This window comes from Coenobita brevimanus, chromosome 43, assembly GCF_032717465.1.
Source record: "Coenobita brevimanus isolate Jiangsu-jjx chromosome 43, ASM3271746v2, whole genome shotgun sequence".
In the NCBI taxonomy this organism is placed as follows: Eukaryota; Metazoa; Arthropoda; class Malacostraca; order Decapoda; family Coenobitidae; genus Coenobita; species Coenobita brevimanus.
Genome location: NC_136996.1, coordinates 27,461,256 through 27,486,038, shown reverse-complemented (window position 1 = coordinate 27,486,038; position 24,783 = coordinate 27,461,256). Strand labels below are relative to the sequence as shown.

General features: G+C 41.7%; 1 protein-coding gene across 1 annotated transcript in view; it reads right to left on the bottom strand.

Annotated features, from left to right (window-relative positions):
- Positions 1-19,066, bottom strand: part of LOC145397753 (syntaxin-2-like) — a 29,139-nt gene extending 10,073 nt beyond the window's left edge. Inside the window, exons 1-5 of the mRNA XM_080270775.1 lie at positions 19,005-19,066; positions 14,973-15,145; positions 8,152-8,277; positions 4,588-4,756; positions 3,573-3,754 (exon numbers count right to left, since the gene is read on the bottom strand). Of these exons, the coding sequence (XP_080126901.1) occupies positions 3,573-3,754; positions 4,588-4,756; positions 8,152-8,277; positions 14,973-15,128 (633 nt within the window). The 5' untranslated portion in view covers positions 15,129-15,145; positions 19,005-19,066. The remainder of the gene's footprint in view (positions 1-3,572; positions 3,755-4,587; positions 4,757-8,151; positions 8,278-14,972; positions 15,146-19,004) is intronic.
- Positions 19,067-24,783: the final 5,717 nt, after the last annotated feature.

The window sequence follows — 24,783 nt, the reverse complement described above, 5'->3', positions numbered from 1 at the left end:
GATGGGGTGGAGAGGTATATGAGAGAGGGGGGTGTGAGTTGGGAGGAGGGCAGTGAAATGGCGGGGGACAGGGCGACTTGGAGGCGATTTGTTTGTGGCCACCCCAAACGGGATTGAGGCGTCTGGCAACAGATACATAGATAGAAAGTGTATGCTATATAACTAAATACAGTAAGACCTCGATAAAAAGAACTTCAATAGACCGGAATTCGCTTTTATCGGAATTGACGAGCTACCAGACTAAACTCCTATATATCGAAAAAAGTCCATAAAGCCGGAAGCAGTCCGGACTACCTGACCACTTCAGCTATGTTCACCACAATAAGGTAAATAAAAGATATGTCTATCAGCATACAGTACAGTATAATTATGTATATTATACCATTAGATTATTGTAGAGAAGGTATAATACTGTACAGTACTGCAGTGGTAGTGAAAACAGTTTAAAAACTGTTGGTGCAATCTGGACTATTGTCTGATATATCGCAAAAAGTATGGGTTAGGAGGGGGAAGTCTGGATGTTGCTTTTATTGGAATTTCTCTTTTTTTTTGGAATGGCTTTGGCCCCAGTTAGTCCATTATAGTGAGGTTTTGCTGTATCTTTTGTTGAATTTAGCATTATTTACCATTACTGAGTAGTTTTTCACGGTCTAGTATCACACTCTTTGAATTTATAATGGAGGGCATGGATGAGTGAAACTGTGCCAGCAGAGTGGAAGGAGGCTGTGACTGTACCCCTGTACAAAAATATAGGTGAATGAAGTAAGTACAAGAATTATTGTGGCATAAGTTTATTAAGTGTGGTAGGAAAGATATATGAAAGAATTATTATAGAGAAAGTAGGAGAGATATCAGAAATCCTAGTGGGTGATGACCAGGGTGGCTTTAGGAGTGGCAGAGGATGTGTGAATCAAATATTTGCAGTAAGACAGATAGTGGAGAAGGCTTGTCAGAAGGACTATAAGGTGTTTATGGCATTCATGGATCTGGAAAAAGCATATGACAAAGTAGACAGAGAAGGACTGTGGAAGGTTTTGCGCATGTATGGTGTAGATGGTAAGCTGCTAGGTGCCGTCAAGAGTTTTTATGGTGGTAGTGAAGCATGTGTAAGAATACATGGCCATCTAAGTGAATGGTTCACAATCAGTGTGGGCGTGCAACAAGGTTGTGTGATGTCCCCATGGTTGTTCAATATATATATGGATGGGGTGATGAGTGAAGTAAAAACACGAGTAATGGAGAGAGGGATGGCATTGGTGATGAATGATGGATGGAATATCTCAAATCTGTTCTGTCCTGATGACACAGTGCTACTTGCAAAAACTGAACAGGAACTTGGTAGACTAGAGCAGAGTTTTGATGTCTGTGAGCGTCGTCCCTTCAAAGTAAATGTAGAAAAGAGTAAAGTGATGGTTACTGAGAGAGAATGTGACTCCCAGTTGATGTTACAGTGAATGGAGAGAGACTGGAATTGGTGAGAGAGTTCAAATACCCAGGTACAGTGATAGAAAAGAGGAAAATACGCAAAAGAAATGGAAAGTAGGGTGACGCAAGGAAGGAAAGTAGCTGGTGCAATGAAGGCCTTGATAAGAAACAGGGGCTTGAATGTTGCAGCTGCATAAGGCTTACATGAAGGAGTGTTAGTGCCACTGTGACTCTATGGTGTGGCATGAAAATGAAAAGTCAAGAGTGAGAGCAGTGGAGATGGGACTGCTGAGGAATGTATGTGGAGTATAGAAAGTGGATAGGATACAAAATAATGTGATTCGTGAAAGATGTGAAGTGAGGAAGTCTGTGAACACCAGAATCGAAGAAAGTGTATTGAGATGGTATGGTCATGTGGATAGAATGGATAACAATAAAGTGGTGAAAAAGGTATATCTGAGCGAATTTGAAGGAGAAAGGAGGTGAGGCAGGCCAAGAAGGTGAAGAGATATGGTGGATGAGTGTGTGAGGAAGAGAGGTTTGGAAGTCAGTGTGGATAGGGGACAGACAAGAGATCGAGCTGGCTGGGTGAATATTGTGAGGAGAGGCGCATGATATGGGATTTGGAACCCCTTTTCAATGTGATTGCGTGGGGATTGTCTCTATTGGATACGTTTATGTGAAGCTACAGAAAGGGGTGAATGTTTTTGGCATATCAGATAGACCCAGGATTCTGGGGGCTTGAATGGTGAGTGAATGGAAGTGTGGCCCATTGGACTGGGCAGATTTGGACTGTCTGGACATTGCTACTCCTCACTCTGCCCCAGGGTGGGAAAGGAGGTCCGGATGATGATGATGATGTAAAATAATGCAATAAGTGACAAGCCACCTAGAAACCGTTTGCTACACTGGGTGGTAACCATATAACCAAATTATGGCACCTGGTGGTTTAGGTGGTAACTAAGGTGCCCCAATTGGATTGAGCCTGTGTAGGTTTATATCCATGGGGTGGTTGTGGTTTATTGCTCACATAATGCCAGTCAGGGATGTGTGAGGCAGGTCACTCTCATCTTTAATGTCAGGACCAACTTGCCTAGCCCTGGGCTCCTGTGCTTCTCATGGGAAACACAGGATTAGATGATGATGATATAAAATAAAGATTTTGAAATGCTACGTGAATCATTCAAGATAAACCAAAGAGAGTAATGCATGTAGTGCTGCGTGATCAGGAAATGAGTGTGGTAGGCGGCAGCTTGGGTGGTGATGTGTAACAGACAGCTACAGCGAGACAAAGAAAAAACACCAAAAATGACATTGTTTCTACCTCTTTCCATGGCATCGTAGGAGCATCTAAACATTCACTTACGTGCTCATAGGTAAGAAGAAATGTTTCACTTTCTTGTGCATTTTTTTTTTTTTTTTTAAATCTTGTCTATCCACCATCATCATCAACTAATCCTGTGTTGCCCCATGAGGAGCGTAGGAGCCCAGGAATAGGAAAATTGGTCCTGACATTTAAGATGAGAGTGACCAGCCTCACTCATCCCCAAGTGGCAATACGTGAGCAATAAACCCCAACCACCCCTTGGATATGGAAACCTGCATAGGATCAATCCAACTGGAGCACCTTAATTACCCACTAAACCACCAGGTGCCATAATTTGGTTATATGGTTACCACTCAGAATTTCCTGTCCATTTGGCTTGTCACTCTGTGTAGAGTCACCTATTGGCAGAATGAAGAGGAATGAATAAAAGAAAAATAGACAGAAGAGGGACTGAGTCACCCATAAGCATAAGGAAGAGGAATGAATGAAGGAAAGAAGACAGATGAGGACGGAAGGAAAGAAGGATGGAAGAGAGGAAAGGGCAGTCACCCGTGAGCAGCACTACATCAAGTGAGTGGATAGTGAGCGCCCCCACCTACCACTACCTTGTGTATGAACATGAAAATTATTGCACTGAAAATGGGTAACTTTTGTGTGAATTCCTTCAACATGGGCATTGTTCTCGCAACAATAGGTGCAGCCAAGGGGTCAAAAAATAGACATGACTCTCAATTCCTAAGACAGAATCCTGATACGGTACCAATTATACAATACAGTGTATGAAAAATATACTATATCTAACTTCATAAACACCACATACATTAAACAAGGTACACAATTCCTGAATAGATTTCTCCAGCTTCATAAAGTCTGCATGTCTCTCTCGCAAGTCTGAAAGCTGCTGGCGAGCCATTTGGGTCTGCTTTATAAGGTCTTCAGTGAACAGGTCAGGTGGTTCCTCCAGTAAATTCTCCAGTTCCTCCTCACTATATCCAGCTTGTCCTGAAATACAAATGAGAAGAATACAGTATACTGGCAACTAAGACTACAGGATAAGAGTAAACACTCCTATTCCTACCCACTGTACCCAAGTTTGTCCTAAAACACATAGGTGAAAATTACAGTATCACAGCAAATGCTGGCTTGCTTTATGATGAGTTCTGAAGCTAATGATAGCATACCACAAGCTCCACTCTTACCCAAACTTTGAATGCTTACTCTGCTTGTCACTCTTACTTCCCTAAGTAATTTTCTTAGTAATCTAAATGTAAATTATAAAAATGACAAACTGCATTTAATTGATGATACAAGGTTATGGCATTACAGAATATCAGAACCCTAAATGAAAGTTACAAAAATGGCAAACTGCGTGTAATGGATGATACAAGGTTATGGCATTACAGAATATCAGAACCCTAAAAGTTATAAAAATGGCAAACTGTTTGTAACGGATGCAACAAGGTTTTAAATACCTATGGAAAACCAAATGTAAAACCGTTCTTTTCAAGCTAAGCAACCCCTCAGCTCCACATCACCTTATACTAAATTCATACTTACTTAGATTTAAAAAGCATGGTTCTCATTTTAAACCTATACCTTTTAATCACAAACCAAACTGTTACCTATTACCTCACTTAACTTTTGACAGCTTTATATATTTATTTATTTTCTTGATCATCTGTCCATCATCTAATCCATTACTACCATATCAGGAGCACAGAAGTCCAGGGCTAGGCTATGCAGCCAAAGTATTTATGGACAGTGACCAATTGCTCCCCCTGAGAGACATTATTAGAGCAAAAAAACCCATTCACTCCTTGACTTTTTTGACATACCCGTAATAATGAGTTCCTTCTTGACATACTGCGCATGGCGTTGATGAGCCTGTGCTTGTATATCAGTGAGGTCATGGAGGGTGAGGGTTAGCTTGGTGCACAGTGACAAATGATGCACCCTGATAACATGCTCCACTACACCCTCTTTCCCCTCACCCTTGTCCTTCAGCTGCCAAAAGTAAAGCTGATTAATACCATAATATACTGGATACACACTTAACTGTTACCTATACTGCAAAAATCCATGTGACTGACAACTGGCTGATGGTGAAGTAGGTAGACTCTTATAAGAAAAAGCAAGAGAATATCTACAACATACATCTCTGACATAAGGAAAATTGTTTCTTAGTTTGTCTTGCCCACTACCTTCAGTTTATGATCCACAATCATATCTTTAGCCCGTGACTTTTCTCTCACCTTTAAACTAATAAACTTTATCCTAATCTTGATGTTGTTTCCCATTCTATCGTAACGCACTCATCAACATATGAGGTATTCAGGGATTACATACATTTTGAAAAGCTGTGGAAACTGCTTGCATAGAATAATCTTCATCACCTGATGGCAGCTTACCTGGATGAATGGTCTCCCACAGCATTCATATCATGCCATCTAACTAAAAGTTGATTCTCAGGCCCTCATTCTACATTTTCCTTGGTCTGCCCACAGTGGCTCTCTCTTCCAAATTCAAATCTGTGCAGTGCTTCATGTAAGTGATCTTACACATTCTCTTCACATGTCCAAACCACCTCAGTGTACTAATCTGCATCTCCTCACAGACATTTGCAGCAGCAAAGCGTCCTCTTAATTATGCACACATTGTTCTGTCTCTCGGGATGGCATTACATATCCACCTCACCATTCTCATTTCACTACATTCAAATATGCACGCAACCCCAATTTCAATTAAGCACACTCAAATTTGAAGACATTTGCCTTCTTATTTCACCACATTCAGATCCACACTCAAATCTGCAAACATTCTCCTTTTCATTTCACTACATTCTGATCCACAGACATCCCCATTTTCATTTCAGCACTCAAATCTACAAATTTCCTGCTTACTAATATGCTCAAATGGCCAAGCATCTCCTTAAACCTTCATATACAGTAAACGTTCAGTTATCCACCATCACGTTATCCAGACCAACGTAATATTTGGTGCTGCTGGCTTGACTCTGTTAAAGCAGTATCTGGCGCCAAAACGGGATGTAACCAGCGGGTTCTATGCAACATCCAGCATTGAGGTGTATCAACTGACTCGTAAACGGTAACCAACCAGTGCTGTATTACTGTATTGTATCATTGATTCTGTGTACTTTATGCTTAATTTTCATTTTTTACTCATAGGAAAGCTTTTGGGATAGAGGTTTGAGACAAATAGTAATGCAATAACAAGCTTGACACTGAATACTGAGCCAGTGGAGAGTACTATGCAATATCCGACATTTTACTTTAAGCAGTGTAGGGCTTGGCCGAATTACTCTGCAAAACTGAGAGTTTACTGTACAGAATTGTTATCTTCCTCAGTATGGCATTACCTATCCATATTGTCGTACTCATTGTACACTCAAATCTGCAGACATCCTTCTCTTTTACTACCCACACTCTTCTACCACAAAGCATCACAACAAATACATACTCCTCCAAATTTAAACTGTATACACTAATACCTCGATATAAGATACCACTAGATGCAATACCCTGGTTTAACGATGGGGGTAGAAATACTCTACCATCATACGCTGCCTAATGATGGCCAAACTCCAGTTTAACGATGGGTTTGGTTTGTTTTTTACTGATTTTGATTATATTTTAGGCTAAAATTGTGTGTTTTTGTTGATTTATAAACTGTTTTTAGACTTAGATTAAAGAGTTTTAGCCACAGGTGGGTTGAACATTGTCATTTTGGGGTACAGTTTACTAAGCCTGATTTTTTTCCAGACTTATATTCGACGATTTTCAGATGATATTTGTTGGTTGTAGTTGAGTTGGTTGTAGGGTTGTCTTTTCTTACAGTCATTACCATGAAATGTCAGCTATAAGCACCTGACACACATTTCAGAGTAGCTAATGTAATAAAGCAGTAACAGTCCCCGATCACGTACAGTAGAATTTACAATACACAAATCTCCAGGTACCCAAGGGTAGAGTACAATAAGTTCACATTATGATTCACCTGTTTTGATGATCGTTCTTGTTATTCAGTTCACAGTAAATTATGGATAGATTGCTTGTTGAAATCAAAATACCATACTACCTATGAAGTTAATATTCCATTTTCACCCAATTTAAAGTACCATTCATGTGGAAACAGTTGTGATATTTTGATGCACGCCACTGATACTACCTATAAAGTTAAAATGCCAGCTAGCCCCCAATTTAAAGTACCATCTACATTGGAATAGTTGTGATATTCTGAAGCACATCACTGCTACTAACTACCTATAAAGTTAATATGACAGCTTCCATTTTAAAGCTCCAGTCATATAGAAATAGTTGTGATATTCTGATGCACACCACTGATACTAGCTACCTATGAAGTTAATGTGTCAGCTTCCAATTTAAAGTACCAATCATATTGAAACAGTTGTGATGTTTTGCAGCACAACACTGACATGAGGACTGAGGGCAATACAAAACTGCAAACATGAAGATATTGACAAGCCCACTGTCTTGGACAATATACTGCTGATGCATGTGATGATGGAACATGTCTGATCTTCCTCAACTGTTGCTAACTACACTCTGTAATGTGGGATGCAAGTTGATCATATTCAATAATTACTGGTTTTCAATAATCATTCAATAATTAGGGGCTTGCTTATATCTTTGTGCTCTCAGTTTTAATTATGGCCAAGACTGCTCTCAAGTAGGATGCTACTAATTACAGTAATCTGTCTTTATTTCACACTGCCATCAATTGCTCATATGGAAAAGTTATACCCTATCTATCTATCTATCTATCTATTGCCAGATGCCTCAATCCCGTTCGGGGTGGCCACAAACAAATCGCCTCCACATCGCCCTGTCCCCCGCCATTTCACTGCCCCGCTCCCAACTCAAACCCCCCTCTTTCATATACCTCTCCACACCATCCCTCCATCTCATCCTCAGCCTCCCCCTCCCTCTTCCCCCCTCCACCTCACTCACATACACTCTCTTCATCAGTCTTTCACCCTCCATCCTCTCAACATGTATATATTTATTTACTTCACTGATGAAGTTTAACATTATATTTTATCTCCACACAATTTATTTCAGCTCTGAACAGGCTTTTCTGAAAGAGGGTTAGATACAGTCTTCAATACACCCTTCTTACTCTAGCTTAGCTCTGATTTTCATCATTTAGCAGCTTATTTTACACATCTCCATGGCAGAAACAGATGATAATATGACTACATGCTTTCTATCAGACCAGGTTATAATAAAAAGAGCACATCCTATGCACAAAAATCCTCCATTATATTAAATAAAACTATCTGGTAATTGCAAGAACATAACACATAACATGTCAAAGGACTGAAGGGATGAATAAATGATACAGGAAACGGATCAGCTTACCACTTTAAGAGCCTCCCTCAGCTTGCGTGCTTGAGACTTGACCCTGGCCACCTGATCCTCAATCTGGTCTCGATGTTGATGTTGATGCACCAGCGACCTTAGCTCCTCAACCGAACTGCTCATCCCCTGCGCAATACCAGTAAATCTTAACTGCCTTTAAACTGCAACTGGACATGCCTTATACTTCAAAAAAAATAATTTCTTTTACATATGGAAATCTGTGACAAAAAACTAATTATGGTATTATTAAAAATGCTGTAAATAATAACTCTGTTGAATTCTTCATCACAAAAAAAAAAAAAAAAAAAAAAAAAAAAAAAAAGATAAGGCTGAGAAGTAGACATACCTGAGGATGTAAAACAGTAGCCAAAAACAAAGAGAAAGAGAATGAACATACAGTAAGAAGGAGTTATCAAATAGCATGCACACAAAAATGGTCTACACAAATCATTCACACACTCTCCTAGTCTTCAGAAAATTGAATGTGGCTCACAAGCATAACCACGTACAGGCTGTCCCCATTATAACGATAAGATGCAATTGGGAAAACCCATCGCTGAGCAGAGGTATCGTTACATGGGGATGTTATAACATGGAAAGTATAGGGATGCATATGGGAGCCTTGGGATTCCCCCCCCACCCTCCAACCAAGTCCAAAACCCACCCAAATGAGTCCAAACACAAGTTTCTAGCTCACCTAAACCTCCAAATGGCTTTAAAACATCCTAAACTAAGCCTAAAAGCTGTTTATAACTCACCTAAACCCAAAACTAAAATCTCAGAATCATCAAAAATATGTCTGGAAAAAATCAAACTTAGTACACTGTACCCAAAAATGACAGTATTCACTCCGCCTATGACTAAAACACGTTAATCTAAGTCTAAAAACAGTTTATAAATCAACCTAAACAAAATTTAAGTCTCAAATATCATCAAAATCGGTTCAAAAAACAAAACCCACTGGATAACTGGGGACTGGCCACTGATAGGCAGGGAAGGGTATTAATTTTTTCACATTGCTAAGGCAGGGTATCATATAGCGATGGATTGTATGGTGGGGTTACCTGTACCATACTTTTTTAAACGGATACTGTTACAGTTCACACAAACAAGTAGGATACTCATTCCCTTGACTACTGCTACATACTTGTATATAGATAGATAGAGAGATAGATACAAGTATATATACAGGTCTCCCTCGTTTTACAATTGGTATGCGTTCCTAGAAAGGCAATTGTAAACCGAAATATCGTAAAGCGAAATTAAGGTTTAATGGGAAAAATAGGAATGCGTTCCTGGACTCGTGTATAAGGAACCGAAGACACATACAAGCGATCTAATATGCAATAATAATGATGATGTTTTATGTATTGTAGTGCATCTGAATCACATATGTATGTACATTTGCAAACATAAAGACATGAAATAGCAAAAACAACATGAAATACAGCTGTACTGTTATGTACCCTCCTACTGTACTGTAGCTCCGTCCACCCTTAGTCAGTCCCCCCCGAAGCCAGAGGACGTAATGCCTTAACGTCTCCTCCGAGGCTAGGAGACATCCTGGGCCAAAGCCCATCACTCGTCAACACAAGAGGTGGAGAGGGAGGAAGCAGGGATGGTGGAGGTTTGGATGGCAGGGGTGGATGACTCAGGAGAATGAGAGGTGGTGGAGGTTTGGGTGGCAGGGCTGGATGACTCAGTGGTAGCAAAGGCAGATGGACTAGCAGTGGGTTTGAAGAAGCTGGAAATTGTTGTTTGCTTTGCCAGCCTCCTCCTGGCCTTGCAGGATTTCCACATGCCCAATCGTAAATGCGAGGGAGCTCAATCGTAAAATGAACACTTGGTACTAAAGAAGAAGGATCGTAAATGCGAAATATCGTAAAACGATGCAGAGTAAAACGAGGGAGACCTATCTATCTATCTATTGCCAGACGCCTCAATCCCGTTCGGGGTGGCCACAAACAAATCGCCTCCAAGTCGCCCTGTCCCCCGCCATTTCACTGCCCTGCTCCCAACTCACACCCCCCTCTCTCATATACCTCTCCACCTCATCCCTCCATCTCATCCTCGGCCTCCCCCTCCCTCTTCCCCCCTCCACCTCACTCACATACACTCTCTTCGTCAGTCTTTCACCCTCCATCCTCTCCACATGGCCAAACCACCTCAGTGTGTTCCTCATAATGCTTCCTATCACATCCACATCAACACCACAACGCTCCTTTATATCCTCATTCGTCAGCCTGTCTCTCCATGTGACTCCACATGCTCCTCTTAAATAACTCATTTCCACTGCTCTCACTCTTGACTTGTGTCCTTCCAACAACGTCCAAGCTTCACTTCCGTACGTTGGAGTTGGTATCACAATACTGTCATGTAGTAACTTTTTCACTTCCATGTTCACTTCCCTGTTTCTTATCACTGCTTTCAAAGAACCAGCAACCTTTCTTCCCTGCTGTACCCCTTCAAGCACTTCACCCTCCAAACCTCCATCCTTACTCATCACACTACCCAAGTACTTAAACGTACTCACATTTTCCAATTCCTCACCATCCAACCTCACTATACATTCACTGACTTCACCTCTCTCAAAGACCATCACTTTACTCTTCCCTACATTCATCTTTAGATTCCGTTTCTTACACACTCTCTCAAACTCATCCACCAAGCCTTGCAGCTCCCCTTCATCGTCACTCGACAACACAGTATCATCTGCAAACAACAGTACAGGGAGTTTCCAAACACTATCCTCTCTCACCAGGGCCACTCCAACATCCGCTACCCTACCTTGTACCTCTTTTATTACCACATCCATGTACAGATTAAACAACCAAGGAGACATGACACATCTCTGTTTCAAACCAACTTTCAAAGAGAAAAATTCACTTAGTTCACCATCCACACGCACTGCAGCCTTTGCACCATCGTACATACTCTTCACAGCATTCAACAACTTCCCATCTGTATATATATATATATATATATATATATATATATATATATATCATCATCACCTAATCCTGTGTTGCCCCAAGCATAGGAGCCCATGGCTAAGCAAGTTGGTCCATGCACTTCAGATGAGAATGACCAGCCTCACACATCCCTGAGTGGCATTATGTGAGCAATAAATCCCAACCATCCCTCGGATATAAACCTGCATTGGCTCAGTCCAATTGACGTGCCTTAATTACCCATTAAACCACCAAGCGCCATAATTTGGTTACACCACCCAGCCTAGTAAATGGTTTCCTGGTGTACAAGAAACCATTTGGGTTGTCACTCAGTGTAGAGTCACCCACTGACCGAAGGAAGAGAAAAGAATGAAGGACAGACGGAAGGGGAAGGAAAGACGGAAGGGAAAGGAAAGAAGGATGGAAGAAAGAGAGGAAAGGTCAGTCACCCAAGAGCAGCACTAAACTGTGTGCGTGGAGTGGATGATGAGTGCTCCCACCCACCACAATAGTTATTTATACAGTAATCACTCCAATATCTGACGTAATAGAGCCATAGGTAGGTCCGGATATCGGTTCTGTCCGGATATTGGGCCCCAGCTTAAGGACTTGTACTTATGGACCCTAACTCAGAGAAACACCTATACAACTCCCTCTGGACATGCATAGCACCTATTTAAGACCCAAATCACACCAATAAGGCACATAAATGACTGAAATAAATGCAAAAGAAACATAAAATGAGGGTTTAGAAGTATGTTCATACATTAATAAACATTCTGGTACTTATGGACCCTAACCTAACCTAACTCAAAAAAACACCTTCCTACTGCACATGCATAGCTCCTAACACCCTATTCACACCAATTAAGGCCATTAAAGAGTAAAATGAGGTAAGTATAGTATGGAAAAAAGTACAGTATGAAACGGGCAGGGGGGGGGATTTTTTTTTTTTTTTTTTTTTTGGGGGGGGGGGGGGTTTGGACCATTTTGGGAATATTGGATCCCAGGACGATTATGTCCGGGTAGTGGGGATGTTCGGATATTGGGCATCCGGATATTAGAGTGATTACTGTATATCTATATAGGTATATAAAAGCCAAACCAGTAGCAAATACTTCTCAATACAAAATTCATACATCCATTTAGGCTGTTGAAGGCCACGAAGAGTTTGCCTGAGGGCGCTAGGCTTTAGTGCGTGTGGAAGGTGAACTGAGTGAATTTTTCTATCTGAATGTTTGAATGAAACAGGGATGTGTCATGTCTCCATGGCTGTTCAATTTGTATATGGATGGAGTTATAAAAGAGATGCAAATTAGGGTAGTTGATGTTGAAGCAGCCCTGATGTGGGAGGGTAGTATCTGGAAACCTCCTGTTCTGTTGTTTGTATATGATACTCTATTGTTAAGTGATGACAGAGGAGAACTACAAGGCCTAGTGAATAAGTCTGAGAGAGTATGTAAGAAATGGAATCTAAAGGTGAATGTAAAGAAGTGTAAAGTTGTGGTCTTCGAGAGAAATGAAGTAATTGAATGAACAGTGAGGCTGGATGGTGAGGAAATGGTAAATATGGGTGCATTTACAAACTCTACTTGGGCAGTGTTATGAGAAAGGATGGAAGTTTGGATGATGAAGTGCTTGAAAGGGTACAGCAGGGAAGAAATTTTGCAGGTTCACTGAAAGCACTGGTAAGAAGCAGGGACGAAAGCATGTCACCGATGTGACAGTACAGTATTGTGATCCCCACTCTAACATATGGATGCGAAGTTTGGACATTGCTGAAAGGACCCAAGTCAAGAGTGAAAGCAGTGAAAATGAGTTACTTGAAAGGAGCATGCAGAGGTACATGGTGAGACAGACTGACAAAAATGAGGAAGTGAAGAAGCATTGTGGTGTGGATGTGATACATAGCATTAAGACAAATACACTGCAGTAGTTTGGCCATGTGGTGTGGGTGGAGTGAGAGACTAACTAGGAGAGTGTATGTGAGTGAGGTGGAGGGGGGAAAAAGGAGGGGGAGATCGAGGATGGCATGGAGAGACAAAGTAGAGAGATGTAAGGTATGAGAGAGAGAGGTGTAAGTTGGGGGGAGGGCACCAAAATGGCAGAGGAGAGGGTGACATGGAGGCAATTTGTTTGTGGCCACCCCTTATGGGATTAAAACATCTAGCTATAGACAGGTAGACTGATTAACCCGCGCCGTCCCGGCAACGTGAATTAACGCAGCAACATTGCAAGGTCCCTAATTTGCACAATTTAAAATTTTCGCGAGCAATTTTGCGAGTGATTTTTGGCACGTATACATGGGACACCTTCTTCTATTCTACAAGATGCCAAGCAGGAACAATGCCTTACACCACATAACCTCTCCCCCCCCCTCTGCACGCCATTGTCTCGACAATTCACCTGTTACCAGTGACCTGGCCAATAAAGACATTCAGGGCCAGAGTGATTCCCCAATCGATGACAATGTGGAGGACAAAGTTTAGAGGAAGAAACAGTCAGAAATGATGATCAGGTAATGTGGGAAAAAAAAGGTCATGAATGGTGATGAGTTAGTGAGTGAAACAATGCTTATAATGCCTATAGTACTGTTTGAAAACCAATATACTCTTGTACTACATATTAATTCGTACCAAGTAAATAAATAAATACTGTTTATGAGTGGATAAAATAGTTACCCTCCCATAGAACTTGTTTTCTTTGGTGCCAGCCTGTTAGAAAACCCTGTCAGGTAAGGAAGTACTCGCACCTAAATCCGGTATTTTAAACCTCAGGTGAGCGATTTCTCTATGAATTTTCGATGTTTCTCACCAAAAGCGGATGTTTGAGCCAAAAAAAAAAAAAAAGGTCCAAAAATGTCGGGATGGGGCGGGTTAAGATTCCTTGTTAGATTCTCACCTTCCTCAAAACCCATTCTTCATTCTCCATGAAATCAACCATTACCAAATATGACCTTCAAAGTCACATACATAATTAGAGCCCTTCCCCCACCCTATCTACATACTGTCTACTGTATTCATGTGACCATGCTACGCACAGTCTTTTCTATCCTGTTATCAAGACTTTCTTATTCCACATCTTTCGCGAATCTTTGCGTTTCTTATCCCATCCATTCTACACAACCCACACGCATTTCTCAGCAGTCCTATTTACACTGCTCTCACTCTTGACTTCCTACATCCATGTCATGCAGTGCAACCTCCCAAATCCAAACACCCAATTTCCTAAAACCTCCACTTTCCAGGATACTTTTTTCATGCAACAGGACAGGGTTGGTATCAAACATCTTCACACAATCAATGCATAATTGAAGAGAAACTTTATTTGTGGACATGTATATAAACATACCAGTATGACATTACAAATAATGTACAAAGTACTGTTCTTCATTGCATTTACTATTCATTACCCTGTATGGCATTCTTTTACATGAGTTTCTCATGGTTATCATTATTATTCTACTTTTCAAAGTACTGTATTCTAGTTTTCACATCGCATTTGGACCCAAGCATTTCAAAACTGAGAGTTTGTTCTGTACTAAGATCTCACACCCATACGTTAATGTGGGGTCAAACATAACTTCAAGCAATCCCACTGAACCCCGGATGACCTGGTTTGTGCATGGTCAATTTTTCTTTTTCTTTGAACGGGGATGTTTTGGATAAAAGCTTTGACCAAATGGGTTATGATAATGGGATGTTGATCTGATGAGAAGCCCTGTACTGTCTGACAAGCATTCTGATCTACCAAATAATGTACTGAATAACATGCTGCAGCACCTTACCAAACCTAGTGCCGGTGGTGGTAGCTAGTGTTAATTTAAGGAAACTTACACTAACTAACTTAAAAGCAGAACAGCTAGTTTACCTCTAACTTTGCATAAAGGGGACCAATTTCATCCAGAATATCCAATAACTTCTTCTGCGTTTCATTTTCATCCAGTATTATCAGTACGTTGTCATCAGATGACAGGTTGTTTCTCTTCCTGATCTCTCGAAGTTCTGGTAGTCTGTCACGCACCATTTTTGATCACCAACTGCCTGAAAAACAGCATACAGTACATCAAGAGACATTGCACAGCTAATAAAAACAGGTACTGATTTTTTTGCTTTATGTGTCTGGGTAAGCATAAGTTATCCAGCCATTCCCCGCAGCCCAGCGGTCCTCCCATGTCCCACACACCTCCACATGTCAACATTTCAGTGCTAAAACCCACCATCCAAAAAGAATACATACAAGGACTATCTCATACAGGACTGGTATACTGGTCTTAGTGGGGGTGTTTTATGACATGTCAGTGGGTCTTATGGTAAATCAGGAATGTCTTCTTTAATGAAATTCAAATCCTTCAACCGTTCCCTGCCCCTTTTGGGATTCAAATCCAATCCTTCAGCATCATAGACCGCCTCACTTCTGACTCAACCACTGCCTCCCCTACCATCTGTTCCTTTTCATTGTGTCCAGATTATTAAGAGATAATTATAATACATCCTTTAATCAGACCTGAATACAGTACTTTCCCCTTCATGGGTCGGTTCCCCTGTATGCTGGGAGATAAAGGGTGGGTCTTTGGGCAGTATACTGTATTGATGTACTGCATTAAACCCATTGCCCTCATACACCTTTTAGACATTTGGTGGTCTAGTAAGTTAAGGGATTTCAACTGAATGTGACCTGTAAGGGTTTGATTCCAAGGGATGACTGCAAAGTCTTGTTCTCATGCTGCTGCTGAAGAGCTAACAACAAATCATTCACCTTAACTGTAAATTTTTGTACTAAGCAGCCTAGAATTTACAACTGAGGGTGTATGTAGGTCAGGTGGAGGGAGGGAGAGGGAGGGGAAGACCAAGGATGAGGTGGAGGGATGGAGTTGAGAGGTATATGAGGGAGGGGGGAGTGAGTTGGGGGGAGGGTAGTCAAATGGTGGGTGAGAGCGACTTTGAGGCATTTTGTCTGCACCCACCCTTTGTGAGATTAGGGCATCAGGCTATAGATAGACAGATAGATTTTTTTCTAAATAAATCAAGATGTAATTATCATTGTGATAGATTTAAAAAGTTATGGAAATGTGTAATTTTGAAGATATCAATTTTACAACTTCATCAGTTTACAAGCAGACCATGGCAAGTGGCCACCCGCCATGTCCAACCATCAGGTTGATTTGGTGGACAATATGCCATTTTGAAAACCCAAGAATTTGGCAGTTTCAGTTGGACAGTTTATTGGTCTCACCTTCAACTAACTTTTTTCAAATATAAGTGCAGGTATTTGTTGCAAATGAACAGGAATCATAACAGGGTACATCTGTCTATCTATCTATCTATTGCCAGACGCCTCAATCCCGTTTGGGGTGGCCACAAACAAATCGCCTCCAAGTCGCCCTGTCCCCCGCCATTTCACTGCCCTGCTCCCAACTCACATCCCCCTCTCTCATATACCTCTCCACCCCATCCCTCCATCTCATCCTCGGCCTCCCCCTCCCTCTTCCCCCCTCCACCTCACTCACATACACTCTCTTCGTCAGTCTTTCACCCTCCATCCTCTACACATGGCCAAACCACCTCAGTGTGTTCCTCATAACGCTTCCTATCACATCCACATCACAACGCTCCTTTTTATCCTCATTCGTCAGCCTGTCTCTCCATGTGACTCCACAGGCTCCTCTTAAATAACTCATTTCCACTGCTCTCACTCTTGACTTGTGTCCTTCCAACAACGTCCAAGCTTCACTTCCATACGTTAAGAGTTGGTATCACAATACTGTCATGTAGTAACTTTTTCACTTCCATGCTCACTTCCCTGTTTCTTATCACTGCTTTCAAGGAACCACCAACCTTTCTTCCCTGCTGTACCCTTTCAAGCACTTCACCCTCCAAACCTCCATCCTTACTCATCACACTACCCAAGTACTTAAACGTACTCACATTTTCCAATTCCTCACCATCCAACCTCGCTGTACATTCACTGACTTCACCTCTCTCAAAGACCATCACTTTACTCTTCCCTACATTCACCTTTAGATTCCGTTTCTTACACACTCTCCCAAACTCATCCACCAAGCCTTGCAGCTCCCCTTCGTCTTCACTCAACAACACAGTATCATCTGCAAACAACAGTACAGGGAGTTTCCAAACACTATCCTCTCTCACCAGGGTACATAACTTTTTAATTCAACCTTCACTTGTGAAGGGGGATCAAATGGAGAGGTGATGGTAGGCACACAAGACAGATGTGCTGACCAATCAGACTGAAGCAGGGAAATCAATGAGCGTCCTTCTTTTTGGTCACGTGACAAAAATGTGAGCTGCACATTGCACTTGCATACACAGCCACACCTACGCCTCCTGAACTTTGAATGTGAAATCAGTTCAAAAATGGCTGGTAGATGTAGTGGCTGTTCTTACAATCACTGGGCATTTGTGAAGAAAATTTTCCAAGAACACAATGCTGCAATTGATTGACTTAAGTGATCACAGACTGTTTAAAGAGCAACTGACTGTCCTATCTCGCAATAGATAGAGAGAGATAGATAGAGAACTGTAACCTACCATGTAATAAGGCTACGGAACAGATATCTGTAGTACAGTACTATGGATGCTGAACAGCCTTGGGGAAGGTAGGATTTCTGCTTTTTGAAGGTTTGGTTTGGACAAGATGAGGTGGTTAATGTCGTTGGGTGGGGTTTAGGGGGCACAGCCCTCCTTTTGGGATAACCGTTTTTAATGGTGGTGTTTTTTGAGATGTGATTTACATCTGCCTTCATTTTCAATGCAAAACAACAAGTTAAATAACATTTCTGCATTTTGAGGGTTTGGCTTGAATGTGATGAGATGATTAATTCTGTAGGGAGGTCTAGGAGGCAAAGCCCCCACAGTCAGGAATATTTTCTCTGGTGTGTGTGTGTGTTGTTTTTATTCGATCTATTTCCACCACCATTTCTTTGGGATATTAACCCTTTAAGCTGTACTACCCCATCCAAATCCTGATTCCCCACAGGTCCCCTCTTATCATCAGCAAATGGGAAGGGAGGGGCATAATTTGAAAACATGTTTGAAGGTTAAATTTGACTAATTCACAAAAAAAACACTAGATAAGCACTGTCATAATTTAAAATCCATGGTTGACTGAAATGTCATTGTCAGTCTGTTCATCACAAGTAACCTGATTTAACCTAACACAACATAACCTAACCTCATTAAGCAGGATGATTTAAGGACAAATGAGTTTCAGAACTGAATTGACCTACTCCCATCTGTAGGACGTCAACGGCAACGTAAACATATCTAACTTGGTGCTCTTTGGTAAAACAAATGTTACCGGTATTACTACATTGGGTGTGATAAGTGATTTATATAATAATGAATGATAATCTGTCATAAAATTTTCATAATTTGTTAATGGAAGCTCTCCTGTAGTTTGCCCAAATATCCTTTTCTAATTCATATTCCTGACTGAAATGATGGTACCATACAATTGGACTGTTAAAAAGGATAAAATACAAAATGATTTCCAAACAGCCTACTTATCCTACAAGTTTTAAAGCATTTCCAGTATTGCTTGCTTACTCTACAAGTATAATACTATAAGAACGGTGTAAAAGGAGAGTTACAGGTTAGGCAGCCTTGACAACTGGGCTAACTTAAGGTAGTTCAGTGAACAAAATCATATTATTACAGTATACGAATAGACATGCAGTAAAATTATTCCTCTTCCAGTACATTCATGTAAAATGTGTGCTATGACGGAGGAGTCCTTCAACTTAGAAAATCTAATGCATGTTTACTAAAGATAATGCATAAACACATCACTTGACAGCTTCTGGATAACCGTAAATTACTGTTGAAAGACCTAACTACCCTCTGTAATATCTAATAAACAGTTCGAAGTAACTTTACCGACTCGATGATATATAAAGTTAATATTTCCGGCCAAATTAAAGAAAAGAAATGCACTTCCTCCTTCCCGGCCAGTTCGGTACATCAATGGTCTCGGTAATTCCAGCAAACTTCGGCTTATATTCTCTTTTTGTGAATAAATAGGTTTTTTAGCCAAGTAATGATGGTCTTCAAATTAATTGCGCTGTGATACCAGGAAATAATTATGGTAAAAAGTCTACAGGCATTTCTCAATTATCGAATGGACTGTGGTTTAAAAATGCTACCCTCTTCTCTTGTGTACTTCGTTTTCTATTTCTATATGATCTCTACAGAAAATAAGTTTTAATGAATAACTCCAATATTTTCAAATCGTCCTGACTCATAAAGGACTTACTGTTTTGCATTTGTTTTGGTTTCGTGATGTTACAAAGTTAGTATAAGCCATATACTCACAAAATTAACTGGGATATAATGACCATCCGATGAGCGTTAAACTATCTAGTTTTATGTGCAAATGGTTGCAAGGAAGTTGTTTTGTCAGCTGTTCATCCTGGAAAATGTTACAGTATATGTACCTTAACATATCATTAAAGGGTAGGGGGGGCGTGGTTCGGATAGTGGGATGGTTAGGACAGTGCATTCCCTGAGAAACGTATGGGACCTAGGCCCGTGTGATCTTGCGTGAAAGTGGGAGAGTCTGTTTACTTCCACCACACGGAACCTCCAAGCTACAAACCCCTCACTTTTTGATGCAAGTCAGATTTTATGTTTTTTTGCATCTCTTACCTAATAATTTGGGTGTATATCTTAAGCTCTACCTTTATGAATATGCCAGACATCGGACTGTGTATTATCAGGGTGAATCTATGTTGCATGTAGAAATATCTTGCTACGAAAAACGAATGTTAAACACTCGTGTGAAACTTGAAAGTACCCGTCAGTTAATTACATAGATTCGGGATTATTCGGACAGTTGAGGAGGGGGATGGTTCGGACAGTCTTAATTATCCCTCCACTACTACCAAGTCATGACCTTATCAAATGATAACGCTACTTTTGATCATTTATATTTGAACACATAGTGAACACTATTCTTCATTGTTATCAGGGATTATATATTTATAGTTTTGTTTATTTGTGTTGGGGAGATCTTATTTGTGTTGTGGAGATCTTGAGGAGTTAGCACAAGATAGGATGTGGTGGTGTGAGTTCATCGAGGCCCTATGCATCCCCGAGGGTGCCACAGGAAATTATTGATTGATTGATTATTTAACCAATTTCTCAAAGTGTAAAAAGGTGGAAGGGGACAACTTCTATTTCAATTTTGCAGGCTGCAGTGTGCGTTAAAAGTGATTAGATAGTCAGTTTAAAATAAGGCCTAGAAAGTGAAAAGTTAAGTCAATATTCCAGAGAGAGAGGGAGAGGCTTATTATGCATAATTTTGAAGCAGAAAGTAAGAGGTTAATTCAGTTATTAATAAATCTGGTGAAGGTTATTTCACTTATAAAATATTATTTTTTTTTTAAACAAATATCAAGTGGTTCATTTAGAATCGGTAGTTTAATATTGTCTATCTATCTATCTATCTATAGCCCGACGCCCTAATCCCGCAAAGGGTGGCCGCAGACAAAACGCCTCCAAGTCACTCTGTCACCCACCATTTGACTCCCCTCCCCCCAACTCACCCCCCCCTCCCTCATATACCTCTCAACTCCATCCCTCCACCTCATCCTCGGTCTACCCCTCCCTCTCCCTCCCTCCACCTCACCTACATACACCCTCTTAGTCAGTCTTTCATTCTCCATCCTCTCCACATGTCCAGACCACCTCAGTGTATTTCTCCTAATCTTTTCAACCACATCCACATCTACCCCACAACGTTCCTTCACTTCTTCATTCGTCAACCTGTCCCTCCATGTCACTCCACATGCTCCTCTCAAGTAACTCATTTCCACTGCTCTCACTCTTGACTTGTTCCCCTCTTGCAAGGTCCACGCCTCGCTTCCATACGTCAGGGTAGGGATCACAATACCATCATGCAGTGACTTCTTAACTTCCATACTCACCTCCCTATTTCTCATCACTGCTTTCAGTGTGCCAACAACCTTCCTTCCCTGCTGTACCCTTTCACGTACTTCATCCCCCAAAGTTCCATCCTTACTCATCACACTACCCAAGTACTTGAATGCACTCACATTCTCCATATCCTCACCATCCAACCTCACTGCACACTCTGTGACTTCATTCCTCTCAAACACCATAACTTTACTTTTGTTTACATTAACTTTCAGCTTCCTCCTCCTACACACTGTCCCAAATTCATTCACCAAACCTTGCAACTCCCATTCATCTTCACTCAACAATACTGTATCATCAGCAAACAGCAACACCGGAAGCTTCCAAATCTCACCCTCATTCATTAGGGCCACCCCCACATCCACTGCCCTACCTTGTACCTCCTTTACGACCCCATCCATATATATATTAAACAGCCATGGAGACATTACACACCCCTGTTTCAGTCCCACATTGAGATCAAAGAACTCACTCAGCTCACCATCCACTCGCACCGTAGCCCTAGCTCCCTCGTACATACTCTTCACAGCACTCAACAATTTCCCCTCCACTCCATATATTCTTAATACCTTCCACATACCTTTCCTATCTATTCTGTCATAAGCTTTCTCCAAGTCCATGAAGGCAGCGTACACTTTCCTTCCCTTCTCTAGATACTTCTCCACTAAACATCTTAGAACAAATATCTGATCTACACACCCTTTTCCCTTCCTAAATCCCCCTTGTTCTTCTCCAACTAGCTTCTCTGTCATATGCCTAACCCTATCAATGAGTATTCTACCATATATTTTACCAGTCACACTAAGAAGGCAAATACCCCTATGGTTACCACATACTTCTCTCTCCCCTTTTCCTTTGTACAGAGGAACAATTATACCTGATTTCCAGTCCTCTGGAACCCTTCCCTCTTCCCAAGCCAATCTACACAACTTCCATATCCACTCCACAACAATCTCACCCCCATACCTAAGCATTTCACCACACACTCCATCAATTCCTGGGGCCTTTCCCAGCTTAATCTTCTTCATCGCTTCCACTACTTCCGACCTACTGATCTCTTCCTCCCTCCTCTCATCTCTTCTTCTCCCAGCCATTCCCCAACCACTTAATAATAAATGTTTGGTTTTATCCAATCCAACTCACATAATTTTAAGAATATGCTGAGTTGTACCTACAGTATGGCCGAACCATCCCACCCTTCTGTCCGAACCATCACCACTGGTAGGGAGGGCTCGGACGATTTAGTCACTTGTGTTAAAATGCCCGCCGAGACCGCCACAGGACCTCCCACCTCACCACCCCCCACACCACCGCCGAGCCGCCACCCCACCACCACCCCAGGAGGACACACAGGTGAGGCTAGTGACCTCGGGCAAGAGGGTCATCGGGACATCCCGGCCCTGAGCCCCTATTCCCCGCAAGTGCCCTAACCCCAGGCGTTCAGACAACCTGAACTACTGTGCGGGCGGGGTAGTGACCGTCAGACCAGGGGTGGGACTGAAAAGAGGTCAGTCCCAAGTAACACTGTCTTGACGGTCTTGCTAGTTGCTACACCCTCTAGGGCAGGAAGAAGCCCAAGGCTACGGCCTTAAAAGAGAAATAGACACAGGCTACGGCCTGACAAAGTGTGTAAAGGGAAAGGTGACCCCAGGCTCCGGCCTTAACACGCTGAGGAGAGAGAGTTGCCTGTGTGCATCCCTCTCCAGTTGTACTTTGGCTACGGCCAGAATACGGTCCAGGGTAGAGAGACCCTGCTACCGTACGTGTAGCGCTACCCAATTACGGAAGCGGCGACTCGGGGCCGGCCTCTCGCCGGAGCAGACGGGTGATCCCGTTTCTCCGTTAGTCGATTCCCGTACGGGCAGACACTCAGCTACGACTGGGGCATGTACCAGGGTGGAGAATTCCCTGACGGTAGGATCTGTCCGTATTGGAGAGAGTGCGGCCCTCGTGCCCCTCACTCCGGCTTGTTCCCTACTGCGGGAGGAACACCACGTTGACGGCCGCTTGCCTCGACGAAAGGGCGACCCCGATCACCCTACTGGTGTCCCTCGCACGCCGGACAAGTTCACGGCACCAGCCAAAGTCCATACTATAGTAGCCACAGCGAGAAATGAACGCTGTGGTGGGGCAGGCGGGATGACCTGGGATTCCCCCACTGTTGCCATATCCACATGTCACCGACCATAGAGGTAGGATGTCACCGACCATCGGCCACCGCTGCAGCCCCGCTCCATGATCCTTACTCTGTGTCTCTGGCTTTCTCTTTCTCTCTCGGTTTCTATATAAACTGCTGTATTTCCGAAACTAATTATGAAATTATTATGACTTTTGTTCCACACCACCACTGAGGTAAAAATCAAGGAGAGTTTTCTGTATAAAGGTTTCCCCCCCCCCTCCTAAATGTGGCATATGAGCGGGGGAGTGCGGCCTTGCCGATACCTCCGCCTGACCTATAATTATACACTCGCCAGAACTGACCTGCCCTCAGACAAGGGGGGGGAAACCTTTATACAGAAAACTCTCCTTGATTTTTACCTCAGTGGCGGTGTGGAACAAAAGTCATAATAATTTCATAATTAGTGTCGGAAATACAGCAGTTTATATAGAAACCGAGAGAGAAAGAGAAAGCCAGAGACACAGGGTAAGGATCATGGAGCGGGGCTGCAGCGGTGGCCGATGGTCGGTGACATCCTACCTCTATGCAGGACCCACCTATACCAGGTCAGCCAGCCAGGCGACTAGAATAAGCCCGTCTCGCGCAGGCTAGCTTAGTGACGTCATCTTCGCCTCTCCTCTCAGTGAAGGGAGTTACAGGTTCCACAAGCTCTCACTTCTCTTTGATCAGCTGTTGTTACTATCACTTTTTTTTTTTTTTTTATAAAACATAAGGGTAATAAAAAAACAAGTTATTAATAAACTTATAAAATTAACAGTTTATTTCTATAAACTGAATACAAGGAAATGCAGTAAGAGAGTGAGAGAGCTACAATGAACAGTTAAGCTGAAACTAACCATGTTCATTACTCATGGCTTATAAGATAAAATAATTTACAGAGAAAAAAAATACACACATTAATATAATCCTAATAACTAACCTAAGAATGAAAATATTTGGTCTAATAATAATGTGAGCTTGTACTGGTTAAATATAGCACAGTATTAATGCCGTGGCTCTGTGTCACAAGATACTTTATGACATTATTTTGCTCTTTTTTTCTTAACAGGCTTCTACAGGCATCCTTTTGTTTGTTGAAGGTAATAATTTTATTTAAATGTCTCATCCTAAAGAATACTGATATTCTAGCAAAAAATTCAACTCCGTCTGATTGTAAACATATTCCAGTGCTTTCTATCTCTGAGGAGAGAGTCTTAACACATCTGGGACCTTCCCTCAGACCTTCACCTTGAGTAGATTTGAATACTTCTCTCATTATATGTAACTGAGAAGAAAACTCTTCTGATGGCATATACAGTTGTCCTCTGCTAACCAATTCAGTCCATGATTTATCTTTTCCGCAGTCCTCTGCCCTATATCCTAAATAGGGATACTTGTGGGAGAATTTCCTAACAATGTAGCCACCTATATATGACAGGACTCATCTTCTGTAACACTGCCAGTAGATATTGCATTTACCTTTCCAGGTGAGAGAATTTCATTATCTTCACTGATTTCTTCAGATATGTCATCATTTTCCTTATCAATATCTAACTCCAAATTCTTG